This window comes from Nerophis lumbriciformis, linkage group LG30, assembly GCF_033978685.3.
Source record: "Nerophis lumbriciformis linkage group LG30, RoL_Nlum_v2.1, whole genome shotgun sequence".
Lineage (NCBI taxonomy): Eukaryota > Metazoa > Chordata > Actinopteri > Syngnathiformes > Syngnathidae > Nerophis > Nerophis lumbriciformis.
In genome coordinates this window covers 1,202,423-1,217,795 of record NC_084577.2, presented here as the reverse complement: position 1 = coordinate 1,217,795, position 15,373 = coordinate 1,202,423, and the positions used below count along the sequence as shown (strand labels likewise).

General features: G+C 38.8%; 1 protein-coding gene across 1 annotated transcript; it reads right to left on the bottom strand.

Moving 5' to 3' along the window:
- Positions 1 to 448: 448 nt before the first annotated feature.
- On the bottom strand, positions 449 to 15,223 carry sirt2 (sirtuin 2 (silent mating type information regulation 2, homolog) 2 (S. cerevisiae)). The gene is made up of 16 exons (XM_061925361.2): positions 15,051 to 15,223; positions 14,879 to 14,925; positions 14,714 to 14,762; positions 12,742 to 12,852; positions 12,622 to 12,663; positions 12,444 to 12,550; positions 12,231 to 12,287; positions 12,062 to 12,130; positions 11,851 to 11,980; positions 11,731 to 11,790; positions 11,568 to 11,623; positions 11,416 to 11,492; positions 11,282 to 11,333; positions 11,121 to 11,188; positions 7,299 to 7,365; positions 449 to 2,197 (listed from the first exon to the last, which is right to left on the bottom strand). The coding sequence occupies exons 1-16, from the start codon at positions 15,064 to 15,066 to the stop codon at positions 2,078 to 2,080; spliced, it is 1,128 nt and encodes a 375-aa protein (XP_061781345.1). The 5' UTR covers positions 15,067 to 15,223; the 3' UTR covers positions 449 to 2,077.
- Positions 15,224 to 15,373: the final 150 nt, after the last annotated feature.

Genomic DNA, 15,373 nt, shown 5'->3' with positions numbered 1-15,373 from the left:
AAATGTTGTTTTACAACTACTTTTACATCACACAAATGTCAAATGTAGATCACTTCCCGAATAATGGAAGATAAAAAAACAAAATCTAAGTGGCTCGAACTGTAGTAACACTTTCTGGTAATAACTTCTTTATCCATAAGCTCATCAAAATGTAATTTTTATTTGACCCTTGTCACCCCTTTACAATGTTTGATAAAAATCGGTTTTATATTTTTAGCGTAATCCCCCTAATTGTGCTGCTCATTCTATTTACTGTTTTGAAAATCGATTGCTGTGAGAAAGTTCACTGAGTGGAATTTTGCACTGTACATTTCACCCTGGCTTTATTAGAATGTTTTTAGTGGTTGTGCTTGTGTGACCTAAATCAGGGCTTATCACTCACACAAGTGGTTAAATGCATGAGGTTGAACAATAAAGCAGACATCTTCAATAAGACAAGAAACATAAATGAGTTTAAAAAAAGTAAAATTTATTGCCAGACTTTATTTATGCATTGTTTTGCACGTATGGTAATATTGAGTTCACTCATTAAACAGATGTTGCATCGCACTGTCATTTTTTGATTCAACACACCTAATATTGCAATTTCTGTCCAAGCAAATTAAATATTTCAAAACTGCAACATCACCCATCACCCCCCCCCAAAAAAAGATTGCACTGTTATTACTGACGACCCACCTCACTTTACTTACAGTACAAAATTGTCCATTGTTAGTCCATGACATAATTATTTTTGACTGTAACAAGAGAAACCATGTTAGATAAAACCAAGCAGACTGGTTATATGATTCCCCCATATTACTTAGTTGTTGTAATTCTCCTAAAATAAACCTATTGTCTGTCTTTTTTCCAACTTTCAATCTGATGAACTACACACAATGTCGATTAGCCAAAACGAGCCTAAAATGCCCCATTTGAGTGCCACGACCGAAAATAACAGGAGTGAGATTTTAGCATACAATTAGCAAATACACAAAATTGACATAGCGTTTATGCTAATCAGATGTTGACCCCAGCCACAGTAAATCCATTTTTTTTTTCAAAAATAGCAAATCAAAATTATTCAATGATTAATGTCGTAAACAGTATCTTCGGAAATACAGAAACATAAATGAGTGGACCTACTTTAGGCGGTCACATGGCTTGAATAGGAGCTGAATTATGCAACTTCCTGTGGATCATGTTACTTGTTGAATATTCCAAATTTAGTTAGGGTAACAGTGACGACTTAGTTGTGAAATATAACCAAATTGTTGTTTTTAAATAAAACATATGGTTGGACATCGGAAGTATCAGATATAAAAAAATACAATTTATTTATTGACTTAATTATTTTTATTGAGCATGGACTCATAATAATTAAATGTAATGCTTTTTTTTCAAAGAGAATGAAAATAAAATAAAGTAAAATAAAGAATGCATGATATTATTATTAATAATAATATTAAAAATTATTTCAATAATAATAGTGATCTATACAAAATATTATGCATGTATTATAAATTACAGGTATTATATTTCATGGTAAAGTCAAAGTAGCTTAAATTAATATTTTAAATTGTTTTAAATATATGCAATATATTTATATATATAATATATATATAATAATATATATATATATATATATATATATATATATATATTTATAATATGCAATCGGTTCAATCCACAGGACACTTTGCTTAGTAAAAAAAAATATATTAATTTTATCGGGAATTGATATGCATTTTATTTCCTAGGGACCCAAATCAACCGATTCAGTGGAATGGCCATGATAAAGCATCAGTAAATTTGCACTCAATTAGATCAATATATGTTTTGATCTTGATTACCCATCACTGTCAACTCACTAAAATGTATTGGCACACCTCACAGGAAAATAAACAGCTGTGTGGTATACGGTATCAAAAAAAAAACTGAACAGACATAAGATTTTTCATTGAAGTGCAAAATAAATGCAGTTTAGAGCATGTTAGTGTACACAGAGCGTCATTTGTGAACAATAAATATAGCCATAATAATCTCCTTTCAAAGGACAACTTCTACCATCATCTAGCTTTCTTAAAGATTACACTTCTTATTTGGACTCTGGTGCCACTGAAGAAGAGCTTGCTCCTTGGCTCTGGCTCGACTTTCCTTCCACGTCCTGAGCGTCGATTCTGGCGTGCTCTCGCTTGACTAATTCTTCCAGCTCAGCCTGGTGACACGAGACAACTTTTGGTGACTCAAACTGACACGGATGTCATACTCAAGAACCAACAATTGGGTGTAATATTAATAGCGCAATACTGAGAAGACCCTCCGCAGTGGTGACGAGCGACCACAGAGCACAGGAACACAGAGGGTACATTTGAAGCTGTCTGTGGTTTCTGTTGCTGGTGTGAATTTAGAAGAAACTGACAATATGTCCTTTAAACTAAGCCACATTTCCAACATATATCAATCTAAAATTCACCAAAATCAAAAGAACCTATTTGGTGTTGTTGTTTTATTAGTTGTAAATAGTGCAATCATTTAGCATGCAATAGGGTTATTATCATTATCTTTACTCGTTTTTAGTTTTTTTATTGTTTGTATTACGTTTTACTTTTTTACCGTATGTGAAATATGCACTGCAACCACAGAATTTCCACATTGTGGGATATATAAAGTCCATCCTATTGTAATGAAATAAACTACATGTTGGCGAAGTTGCTAGAGTGGCCGTGCCAGCAATCGGAGGGTTACTGGGGTTCAATCCCCACCTTCTACCATCCTAGTCACGTCCGTTGTGTCCTTGGGCAAGACACTTCACCCCTTGCTCCTGATGGCTGCTGGTTAGTGCCTTGCATGGCAGCTCCCGCCATCAGTGTGTGAATGTGTGTGTGAATGGGTAAATGTGGAAATACTGTCAAAGCGCTTTGAGTACCTTGAAGGTAGAAAAGCGCTATACAAGTATAACCCATTTATCATTTATCATTACTGCACAACTGGAGCAAAACAACGACACCTATTGGTAAATATGTGGAAGTGAATCAGGCATCAGGAAAGAGTATACTTTATACATATAGTTTGTATACTCATTTGTATCTCTAGCCCAGTAGTCCCCAACCGTTTTGAAACCGCAACGCTTGAAAATTTGTCCCACGGAAGGGTGGGGGTTTATTTTATTTTATTTTTTGTCATTAAAAATACAATCATGTGTGCTTACGGACTGTATCCCTGCAGACAGTATTGATATATATTGATATATAATGTAGGAACCCGAAATATTAATAACAGACAGAAACAACCCTTTTGTGTGAATGAGTGTGAATGAGTGTAAATGGGGGAGGGAGGTTTTTTGGGTTGGTGCACTAATTGTAAGTGTATCTTGTGTTTTTTATGTTGATTTAATAATTTAAAAAAAAACATGTTTTTTAATTTTTTTAATTTCCTGTGCGGCCCGGTGGTTGGGGACCATTGCTCTAGCCTTTAAATAGACCCCCTTTTTAGACCAGTTGATCTGCCGTTTCTTTTCTTTCATCCTCTGCCCCCCTCTCCCTTGTGGAGAGGGAGACACACAGGTCCGATGGCCATGGATGAAGTGCTGGCTGTCCAGAGTCGGGACCCGGGGTGGACCGCTCGCCTGTGTATCGGTTGGGGACATCTCTGCGCTGCTGACCCGTCTCCGCTCGGGATGGTTTCCTGCTGGCCCCACTATGGACTGGACTCTCACTATTATGTTAGATCCACTATGGACTGGACTTTCACTAATATGTTAGATCCACTATGGACCGGATTTTCACAATACTATGTCAGACCCACTCGACATCCATTGCTTTCGGTCTCCCCTAGAGAGGGGGGGGGGTTACCCACATATGCGGTCCTCTCCAAGGTTTCTCATAGTCATTCACATCGACGTCCCACTGGAGTGAGTTTTTCCTTGCCCTTATGTGGGCTCTGTACCGAGGATGTCGTTGTGGCTTGTGCAGCCCTTTGAGACACTTGTGATTTAGGGCTATATAAATAAACATTGATTGATTGACATTGAGTACAAACTTTGTACGACGTAAAGCTGTACAAGCAAGAGTATACATTTGAAATACTACATTTTCAATCAGTTCATACAATGTTTTAGTTGTACTTAAGGGGGTCCTATCCTATGCTACTGGATCCCAGCACTATAAAAACAAAAATACTCGTTAAATCTAACGTGTACTGTTAGAGATGCTACCTCAGTCGAAGCATTTAAGTCCCATCTTAAAACTCATTTGTATACACTAGCCTTTAAATAGACCCCCCTTTAGACCAGTTGATCTGCCGTCTCTTTCCTGCTCTGCCCCCCTCTCCTGCGTGGAGAGGTTATTAGGTGACCACAGATGACGCGCGAGCTGTTCAAAATAGGTACCCGAGGTGGACCACTCATCTGTGCATCAGTTGGGGACGTCTCTGCGCTGCTGACTTGTCTCCACACAAGATGATCTCCTGCTGGCCCCACTATGGACTGGACACTCACACTATTAACTAGATCCACTCCACGTCCATAGCACCGGTCGCCCAGGGGTGGGGTCCCCACATCTGCGGTCCCCTCCAAGGTTTCTCATCGTAGCCCATTGGGTTGAGTTTTTCCTTGCTCTGATGTGGGATCTGAGCCGAGGATGTCGTTGTGGCTTGTGCAGCCCTTTGAGACACTCGTGATTTAGGGCTATATAAATAAACTTTGATTGACTTTGGATTGATACTGGGTAAATCTGCATTCTCTCCTCTTTTCCTGACCAAGCCTACTCTGTTGCAATTGGTCAGGGGACGACACCTTCTCAAGCGGTTACATGCTAATGGCTATTAGCGAACAGTAAAGAAGAATTAGATAGTGGATATATTTGAATGACTATTGGAGAATCCCAGTGTCCAACTGTGCTTTGTTCACGAAACAGCTGTGCGAGAAGTAGGGAGGGTACCATTCACATTTGAACTGATACGGTGCCAATTCCTAGTACCTGGGAATCAATACAAATACTCAATGGCATGTGTTAATGTGTTAATAAATGTTAATTCTTTATTAATAAAATAATTGTTTTATTTGAAATTTAACAATAAGCTAATTATAACTATACTGTCCAGTATTTTGTCTTACACTACTGAGTCTAATGCTCAGTTTCAGTCACTGATGCTTACCAGTAGCACGTATATGGCAAAGCCAAAGTATATTAGCATCGAGGTAGTGCATTTTGGAAAATTAGAGCCTTTCTTTTAAGCGTCCTATTTTTTATGTTTTGTCTGGGACCGCCTTATAATGTCTGCAATAGGATTGTCCCGATACCAATAATTTGGTACCGGTACCAAAATGTATATCAATACTTTAAAAATAAAGGGAACTACAAAAAATTTCAATATTGGCTTTATTTTAACAGAACATTTTATGATACATTAAACAAATGTTTCCTATTGCACTCAAAGAACAATTTCAGATGGTTAACAAATAAAAGGCATTAAACACATTGGGCTTTTCTTGTTGCACCCAAACAACAATTTACAATTTTCCATATTACATATAGTCTGCCATAATCAATGATTAAGTTAGAATAAAATAAAAAGCTATATTGACATTATATTAAATGCTTCATTATTTATGATTACACCTCCTGGTCTGTGCTTTAAGAACAATACGATTATTAGTAAATACTAAAAACAAAACTATGGATAAAAGTACACAGATAAGCCATGTAGCATGTAAAACTCACATTGTAAAAGATACAACACAAATTGTAGTAATTTGTTACAAAATTCAGTGATTTCACTTGCATTAGTTAGCTAATTGGGCGGTTTCAACTCCGCTAATATTTGGCATCAAGACAAGCAGCCCTGTGCTACGTATCTACATGTGCACAGCAGGGGAGCTGGTTAACTATGCTATGAGAGTAGCGTATGTGTGTTTGTGAGAATGGCAAAGTGTTGGCTGAGTGATATCAGTGAGTGAGTGGGCGAGTAAAGAGAGAGAGGGGTGGAGTGTGCACTGTGCACTGCGCAGTAGAGTGATGAACGGGTCCGGTTTTGTCCTGCAAAACTAATAATAATCGGCGGCCTCGTTTGAAAGCGGAGCTCATCAGACCCATTGCCGGTTAAAGTGAAGGGTGTTGCCCCCAACGAATACATCGACCATGGAGGGAACTCGAATACGGTCTGCATGTAGGTGTAACAACTACAATATTGCCTGTCACTTATAACTCATTGTGCAGCTCTGAATGCTTTAAGGCCCCACTATGGACTGGACTCTTACTATTATGTTGGATCCACTATGGACTGGACTCTCACAATATTATGTCAGACCCACTCGACATCCATTGCTTTCGGTCTCCCCTAGAGGGGGGGGGTTACCCACATATGCGGTCCTCTCCAAGGTTTCTCATAGTCATTCACATCGACGTCCCACTGGGGTGAGTTTTTCCTTGCCCGTATGTGGGCTTTGTACCGAGGATGTCGTTGTGGCTTGTGCAGCCCTTTGAGACACTTGTGATTTAGGGCTATATAAATAAAGATTGATTGATTGATTGATTGAAGTTTGAAGCAAAGGTGGTAATACTAATCGCCACATTTGGCGAGGTACGTTTTAAAGCAATTCTTGCAGCGTGGCGCCTCCCTGTTTTTAGTTTTGAAGCCCAAATACCTCCATATTGCGCTTCACGCATTAATCAGTAGATTTGACATTTTTTTGCCATTCTTCCTCTCCATGATGTTATTGCTTGTATGCACTTTGTGTGTGTGTTTTGACAAACTCAACATCATGCACCTCGGCATATGGATGAAAAAATGGTATCGGTATTTTTCAAAAGCAGTATTGTAACATTTTAATTAATTGCTACTGGTATACCGTACAACCCTAGTCTGCAATCCGTTATGTGAGGGGGGCGTACAGTTTGCAATTTGTTCATTATTTACCTGTGTTTAGTATCACTTTCTGTTCTAGTGCTCTTGTTTTGACAAATATATATACACATATATATCTACATACACGCACACGCACACCCATACATACAGGCTTATATATATATATATATATATATATATATATATACATACATACACACACACACACACACATACAGGCTTATATATATATACACACAACACATACATAAACTGTACACACACACATATATATACACACAATTTATATATATACATATATATATATGTATAGCATAGTGCCCCTTTAAGAGTAGAAAAGGTAAATTCCTTTCACCAACACAGCACAAATGCTTTAAATTGTTGTTGCAAGTGAAGTGCCTGACAGTTAAAAAAATTACTGAAGAAACAGAAGTAAAAAACAGTGATATTACCTTCCATCCCAGCAGCTCAGCTAGTGCCATACAGCCGTCATCGCATGTACTGATATGAGCAACATCTCTGGTTAGAGAGGAAAGAGAAACCACCCATGTATTATCTGGATCAAACATTTTCTACCAGCTATTTCTGATACTAATCACAACAATAAACACAACTTACATCCTCTTTTATATCAGCGGTGGGAGCAGCAGTAGCAATGTGCTAAAATGTTCCTCTGTCTATGTTTTGTATATAAATTATTAATTTACTTTCCTGTAGCTTTGATTTTCTAAAATATTTATCCTGTTGAATAACACACTGTAGATTTTTTCTTCTTCGGTGTTGCAAATAATACCCTTACTATTCATAACTCAGTGATACCTTAGACGTAACATATCATTTAACATAATTTTTAGTTAGTATACATCACAACTAGGTTCAACAACAACACTGGTAGCAGCCACCAATCTAGCATCTTAGAAGAAGGTACAGTACTGAAACGTTGTTCTTTATACAAGCAGAAAAATTTACATTAGAAATGACATGATCTCTTAGGATTTTATACCTAAACGTGTATAAATATGATTAAAACTACATTGCAATTGACGTCAGAAGGACAATTCGTTTTATAATTTTATTAAAATAGTTTTGAGGAAAGTTGCAATTATAAATGAGGTGCATATTGTTTTTTAATACATTTTGCTGACTTTAAGAAAAGGTAATTAAAATCGCTGGAGGTAAATCAAATGATCTTCCAAACAAAACAAACACACCAATGAACACTTTCTAACAGAGACAATAATAATCTTTGCCTTTGGCATCTTCTGGTTGTATATACCAGAAGGTGACTGTTACAGTATCCATTCATCAGTATAGTACAGTATCCATTATCCATCCATCCATTTTCTACTGATTGTCCTTCTTGGGGTAGCGGGGGGATGGGGTTTTGGGTGGGCTGGAACCTATCCCAGTAATCGCCACACAAATCATTACCTCCATCAGATATTGTTTTCACCAACTTGGCCTTAATGGTTTGTTAGCATTACCTGTTCGTCATCTTATCAAACATAATGATACAACCGGGGCCATTAAACCGGGCCATTAAAAACAACAAACGGGACACCCCTGCTTTTATTGCTTTTTGTCAGGGTGAGCAACCACAATTCTTGTCGATAAGTTAGCTTGTTGGATTCCTTTGTCATGAGTGTACATTGGTAATTAAAGAAAGAAGGCAAGTGTTATTGCAGCTGGAACTTATCAATGCTTTACAACAGTCATTTTTCATTTTCAAGTGTTTATCCAACATCGGAGAAGGTGTCCGCTTGTAGCCAACTCTTAATGAGTCGATTATACACAGGAGGTTATTTCCTACAAGCTGAGAAAACACAGCCTTCAGGGTCTGCACCAACGCAGCGTTAAGTTTGTCTTAGAGTTACATGCACCCTATGTGGGAGGGTTTGCAGGGGGAGGAGATAGTCGGTGTAGTGAAAGCTATGTATCCAGGTTTCGAAGACTGAACTCGAAACTGAAACTTGCTAAGTGTAACAAAATGCAAGAGTCAAAATGCTTGCTGCGTAGGCAAGAAAATGGCCTAAAAATCTATACAGAAGAAAGTACGCAGTTATTAACATGAAATTAATAAGTATATCCATAAGAGTCTAAAGAGAGAATAATACAACTGTTGGAGTGTCAGCATTGTTGTAGCCAGAGGTGCACAACACGTGAGAAAGGCGGATCAAGCTATGAATTGTTAGCGTGGAGAGCAAGGGTAATATCAGTATATGATCGATACTAGAGTGATAAGGGTGATATTAAATAGTTTTTTTTGTTGTTTTTGTTAATGTTTACAAATTCATGGAATAATTCCTTGGACACATACAGGGCAAAAGAATTAGAATGTCTTATAGATAGTAGAATTTGGTTTTGTTTAGCTTTTGTGTGCTATTGACTTTGTTATGTTCAAACAATTGTATGTAATAAAAGAGAATAAGGAAATACTTTTAATATTGTGCTGATATATACTTATTTATAGATAATGGAACCCTTTGAAAACAGGTTACAAAGGCTCCTAAATTTAGCTGCTGATGTATGTCGTAACATATTGCGTACTTACCAGTTGTATTATTACTTTTAAACTATATTGTCAGGCGGGCAGCACGGCGGCACAGGGGTTAGTGCATGTGCCTCACAATACGAAGGTCCTGAATAATCCTTGGTTCAATCCCGGGCTCAGGATCTTTCTGTGTGGAGTTTGCATGTTCTCCCCGTGACTGCGTGCGTTCCCTCCGGGTACTCCGGCTTCCTCCTACCGCCAAAACCATGCACCTGGGGATAGGTTGATTGGCAACACTAAATTGGCCCTAGTGTGTGAATGTGAGTGTGAATGTTGTCTGTCTATCTGTGTTGGCCCTGCGATGAGGTAGCGACTTGTCCAGGGTGTACCCTGCCTTCCGCCCGAATGCAGCTGAGATAGGCTCCAGCACCCCCCGCGACCTCAAAAAAGGGACAAGCGGTAGAAAATGGATAGACGGATATAAGTCAGGCTTGCTACTGACTGTTTGGTCGTGTTTGTGTTTTCCTGTGTTTGGTGTTTCAATTCCTGTACGGTGCTCGTATTTCTAGTTTCTACTTCCTGTGTTTTTAAATCATTTCCTGTCTTGGTGCTCTTGTTTGGTCAGTATTTCCTGTTTGGTCTCTATGTTTTGAAAAGCAAGATCAACAACAATCAAGAGCCTAAATGGATTAATCTACTGTGGAACTTTATTAGACGTCTTGGATTGTTTGTTAGCTGTCTGCCTGTGTGTGTAGTTAGTATGTTCCAATAGCAGCAGAAGTGCACTTTTTGGAGAGCTGTATTATTTTCAGTTTTGTGCCCAAGGGACTGATTTTATTTAACACTATATCATTATTTATACACCTATAGTGATCACAGAGACAGGTTGTTTTTGTGTTACTGTATATATTTGTTTTTCTGAAAAATCCCACATAATATACTTTGGGTAACAACAGTCAATATTTATTTATTTTATTTTTTTAGGGGGGGTAACAGTCAATATTTATTTATTTTATTTTATTTTTTTCTTATACAATAAAAGTGAGCTTTTGTTAAACCAAATATTTGTTTTTTTCCATATACAACAACCTATCTGGATTCGATAAGAGAATCGATAAGGAATCTGTTCGATAAGAGGATTCGATAATTGGCTCGAACTCGATAATTTCTTATCAAACATCATCCCTAGTTCAAACCCCAGCCGAGTCATACCAAAGACTATAAAAATGGGACCCATTACCTCCCTGCTTGACACTCAGTATCAAGGGTTGGAATTGGGGGTTAAATCACCAAAAATGATTCCCGGGCATGGCACCGCTGTTGCTCACTGCTCCCCTCACCTCACAGGTGGTGAGCAAGGGGATGGGTCAAATGCAGAGGACAAATTTCACCACACCTAGTGTGTGTGTGACAATCATTGGTACTTTAAAATCTTTTTACTTGTTAGTCGGCTGTTGCAAATAAATAAACTTCTACCTGGTATCCGTTTGCTATTTCCTTATCCTACAAGCATCTACTTGCTAATTTACTGTTCCTAGCTTGTTACTTTCTGCTGCAACGCAGACCCATATACCGTTCTATTAGAATGTAACAAGAACTTATTATTTTGTTGTTTGGATACAAAAACTACTTTTATTTTGAGACAATAATCATTCTAGTAATTGCCATATACTGATGCTATATTGTGTATCGTTTCTGTTTACATTTGTATTGATCCGCCTACCCCTGCAGACAGGTGTGTGAAATAGCTGCATAGAAATACGGTAGGTGCATCACATCTTACCTGTAAGCATTGTCTGAGTCAAAGTCCATCCCTCCTCCAAAACCCAGCATACCTAGCATAGGGTCAGACTAAACAAACAATATGGTTTAAAGTATACCAGAAACATAATTAATACTACATAAATCGGAGCAGAGTTATCGGATACAAGGTAAGGACCTCACCTGGCCGGCTTTTTCCATGTTGATGAGCAACCTGGGGCAGGTTTTGGAAACCCTGAATAGAAAAAAACAACACAGGAAGGGAGAATGAGAAAAGATACAAACTATTCAGCAAGAGTTTAAATGATTCACAGTACCTGTTGACCAGACTTGCAAAAGGTTGCACCTGCAGAGACGTGCCCATAATGATGAGAAGATCACAGCGGGGGAAGTCCTGGATGTGCCAAGAGAAAATAAACAGATAACTTGCAACTCATCCTTTGCAAATGCAGCCTCCATGTCAGCTCACCGTCTTCATCGAGGTAAAGAACCGCACAGGCAAGCTCTCTCCAAAGAAGATGATATCTTGGAAAAGGAGGACGCACAGAGGATGACTGACATGTTTTTGGTCAAAAGTAAGGTAGATTGTTGAAGGGACAGCAGAACAATTAAATTGGGGGGGGGAAACTGACCTGGTTTGACCAGACTGTTGCATTTCTCACATTTTGGAATGTCATCCGAAAAGATTTGTTCTACAAAGAGAAGGAAGTTTTAGTTCCAAAACTGAAAGTGGAAATAACCTAAATAAACACCTTTCATCCAGTCCAGGTCGTACTCTTTGCGGCAGGTGAATTTGACGCAGTGGGACTTGTGAAACGTTCCGTGAGCTTCAATCAGATCGCCGCCCTTAAGCCCGGCCACGCGCTCCAGTGTGTCGATATTCTAAATGGTCACAAATAAGTCAATATTAGTACGGAAACTGGTGGACGTATGAAAAAGAGACCCGATTTTTTTTCTCCTTGCCTGCGTGTAGCAGCGTTTGAGAAGACCCTTGTCTTTCAGCAGCTTCATGAAGTAGTGACAGACGGTCGGCTGTAGCAAAAGAAAGAAGAAACACAGCTGAAGTGATTCCATTGCTGAGGTTATCATTCAAGGCATGTACAGTATGTTATCATGGCTGACTTGACTTTACCCTAAATTCTCCAGGGAAAAGCTCCTTGGCCAAGGCAAAGAAGGGCTCTGGATGTTTCTAGGATAAAAAAAAAGGGGTCCAAAGTGTAAAAGTTACCTTTTCACTGCCATTTGATTTATTTTGTGAGCAATCATGATAGGCATACTACAGTGTTATAGTCCATGATTTTAGGTCAGTTGCATTTGCTTTTAACAAAAAAAAACTTCAACCAACCTTAAAGTAATCTAACTGGAAGATGGCCTCTGGGTATGGAAGGTTATATTGCTGCAGGTTTGCATACAGACCAGTACCGGGTGAGCGAAAATCGGGAATCCCAGCCGCTGTGCACATTTTGAGTTATTGAAGTGAAGCCTTGCTTAAAGGCGACTATCTCTTTCCTTTAAATACTCACATGTAGATATGCCTGCACCAGCCAAGCAGATGATATTTTTACCTGTAAAGAAGCACATTGTAGTCAACTTCACAACACAAAAGTTGATGACAAAGTGAAACAGCACGGACAGAGACTCACATTTGCCACTTAGAATGTATTGCGCCACTCCTTCCAAAGTCAAATCATCCAAAACCTTTTCTGTTGAGCCGAGGCCCAAAGAGCGAGAAAACAAATTCCGCAGGAAGTCCACTGGCAGGATGACAGGGACAAGAGCAATGAAATTAACTCCACTTTTAATGGTGGCTTATGATTGTTGCACAATAGTATATACAAACCCTGTTTCCATATGAGTTGGGAAATTGTGTTAGATGTAAATATAAACGGAATACAATGATTTGCAAATCCTTTTCAACCCATACTCAATTGAATACACTACAAAGACAAGACATTTGATGTTCAAACTCATAAACTTTATTTATTTTTTTTGCAAATAATAATTAACTTAGAATTTCATGGCTGCAACACGTGCCAAAGTAGTTGGGAAAGGGCATGTTCACCACTGTGTTACATGGCCTTTTCTTTCAACAACACTCAATAAACGATTGGGAACTGAGGAAACTAATTGTTGAAGCTTTGAAAGTGGAATTCTTTCCCATTCTTGTTTTATATAGAGCTTAAGTCGTTCAACAGTTCGGGGTCTCCGCTGTCGTATTTTACACTTCATAATTGCGCCACACATTTTTGATGGGAGACAAGTCTGGACTGCAGGCAGGCCAGGAAAGTACCCGCACTCTTTTTTTACGAAGCCACGCTGTTGTAACACGTGCTGAATGTGGCTTGGCATTGTCTTGCTGAAATAAGCAGGGGCGTCCATGAAAAAGACGGCGCTTAGATGGCAGCACATGTTGTTCCAAAACCTGTATGTACCTTTCAGCATTAATGGTGCCTTCACAGATGTGTAAGTCACCCATGCCTTGGGCACTAATGCACCCCCATACCATCACAGATGCTGGCTTTTGCGTCGATAACAGTCTGGATGGTTCGCTTCCCCTTTCGTCCGGATGACACAATGTCGAATATTTCGAAAAACAATTTGAAATGTGGACTCGTCAGACCACAGAACACTTTTCCACTTTGCATGAGTACACCTTAGATGATCTCGGGCCCAGAGAAGCCAGCGGCGTTTCTGGATGTTGTTGATAAATGGCTTTCGCTTTGCATAGTAGAGCTTTAACTTGCACTTACAGATGTAGCGATGAACTGTATTTAGTGACAGTGGTTTTCTGAAGTGTTCCTGAGCCCATGTGGTGATATCCTTTAGAGATTGATGTCGGTTTTTGATACAGTGCCGTCTGAGGGATCGAAGGTCACGGTCATTCAACGTTGGTTTCCGGCCCTGCCGCTTACGTGGAGTGATTTCTCCAGATTCTCTGAACCTTTTGATGATATTATGGACCGTAGATGTTGAAATCCCTAAATTTCTTGCAATTTAACTTTGAGAAATGTTGTTCTTAAACTGTTTGACTATTTGCTCACGCAGTTGTGGACAAAGGGGTGTACCTCGCCCTATCCTTTCTTGTGAAAGACTGAGCATTTTTTGGGAAGCTGTTTTTATACCCAATCATAGCACCCACTTGTTCCCAATTAGCCTGTACACATGTGGGATGTTCCAAATAAGTGTTTGATGAGCATCCCTCAACTTTATCAGTATTTATTGCCACCTTTTCCAACTTCTTTGTCACGTGTTGCTGGCATCAAATTCTAAAGTTAATGATTATTTGCAAAAAAAAAAGTTTATAAGTTTGAACATCAAATATGTTGTCTTTGTAGCATATTCAACTGAATATGGGTTGAAAATGACTTGCAAATCATTGTATTCCGTTTATATTTACATCTAACACAATTTCCCAACTCATATGGAAACGGCGGGGTTTGTACATGAATAGTTTAATCAACACTACTAATCACTTTATTGACTAATGAAAACCCAATGCTGCATCTCAAGGGGTTTTCCATTAATAAATACATTCAAATTCAATTTTAATGTAAGAAACAACTTAAGTCATGGTGATAACTACAGTGATGACCAATAAATAAAGATATGATTTACTCTCTGAGTTTCCAACTGCTTCCTCCTCACTGCTGTCGTCGGATTGCTCCTAGCAGACAAACAAGTGAAACGACGTCATTGTACTAATTAGGTCATGTTTCACTATATGTGCTACAATGTCTACTCGTGATAGCATGCTGGATATGCAAGTGTCCATTATTTTACCTCCGGTTCAGATGTAGTGTCTTCTTCTTCCTTTTTATTAGGCGGTCCTAAAAACGTAAAACAATTCACAATGAACAGTTTTGGGAATCAGTTGTTAGCGTTTATGCTAGCTATGGCTAGCTAAACCAGAGCGAAAAAATACGTCATCCGAATAATGTGACATTTATCCTACCTGATGCATCAGACATTTATTCACCTTTTGGACCCTTTCCTATTTCTAGGGCCCGCTTAAACTTGCTGTTTTCACACAGTTATGACTGATGTTCACTCGCGATTAGCCACCAGCCAGTTAGCCTATGTTATTGTCCGCCTCAAAATAGGATCCGGGTTTCAAGTGACGTTAAGCGCGTATTTGGTTCCCCTCATAACAAACACATTCTGTGTTTCCTCAACCAAAAAAAAAAAACAATATCCATCCATCCATCCATTTACTACCGCTTGTCCCGTTCGGGGTCGCGGGGGGTGCTGGATATATTGCCTCTTTTGTTTTTTGTT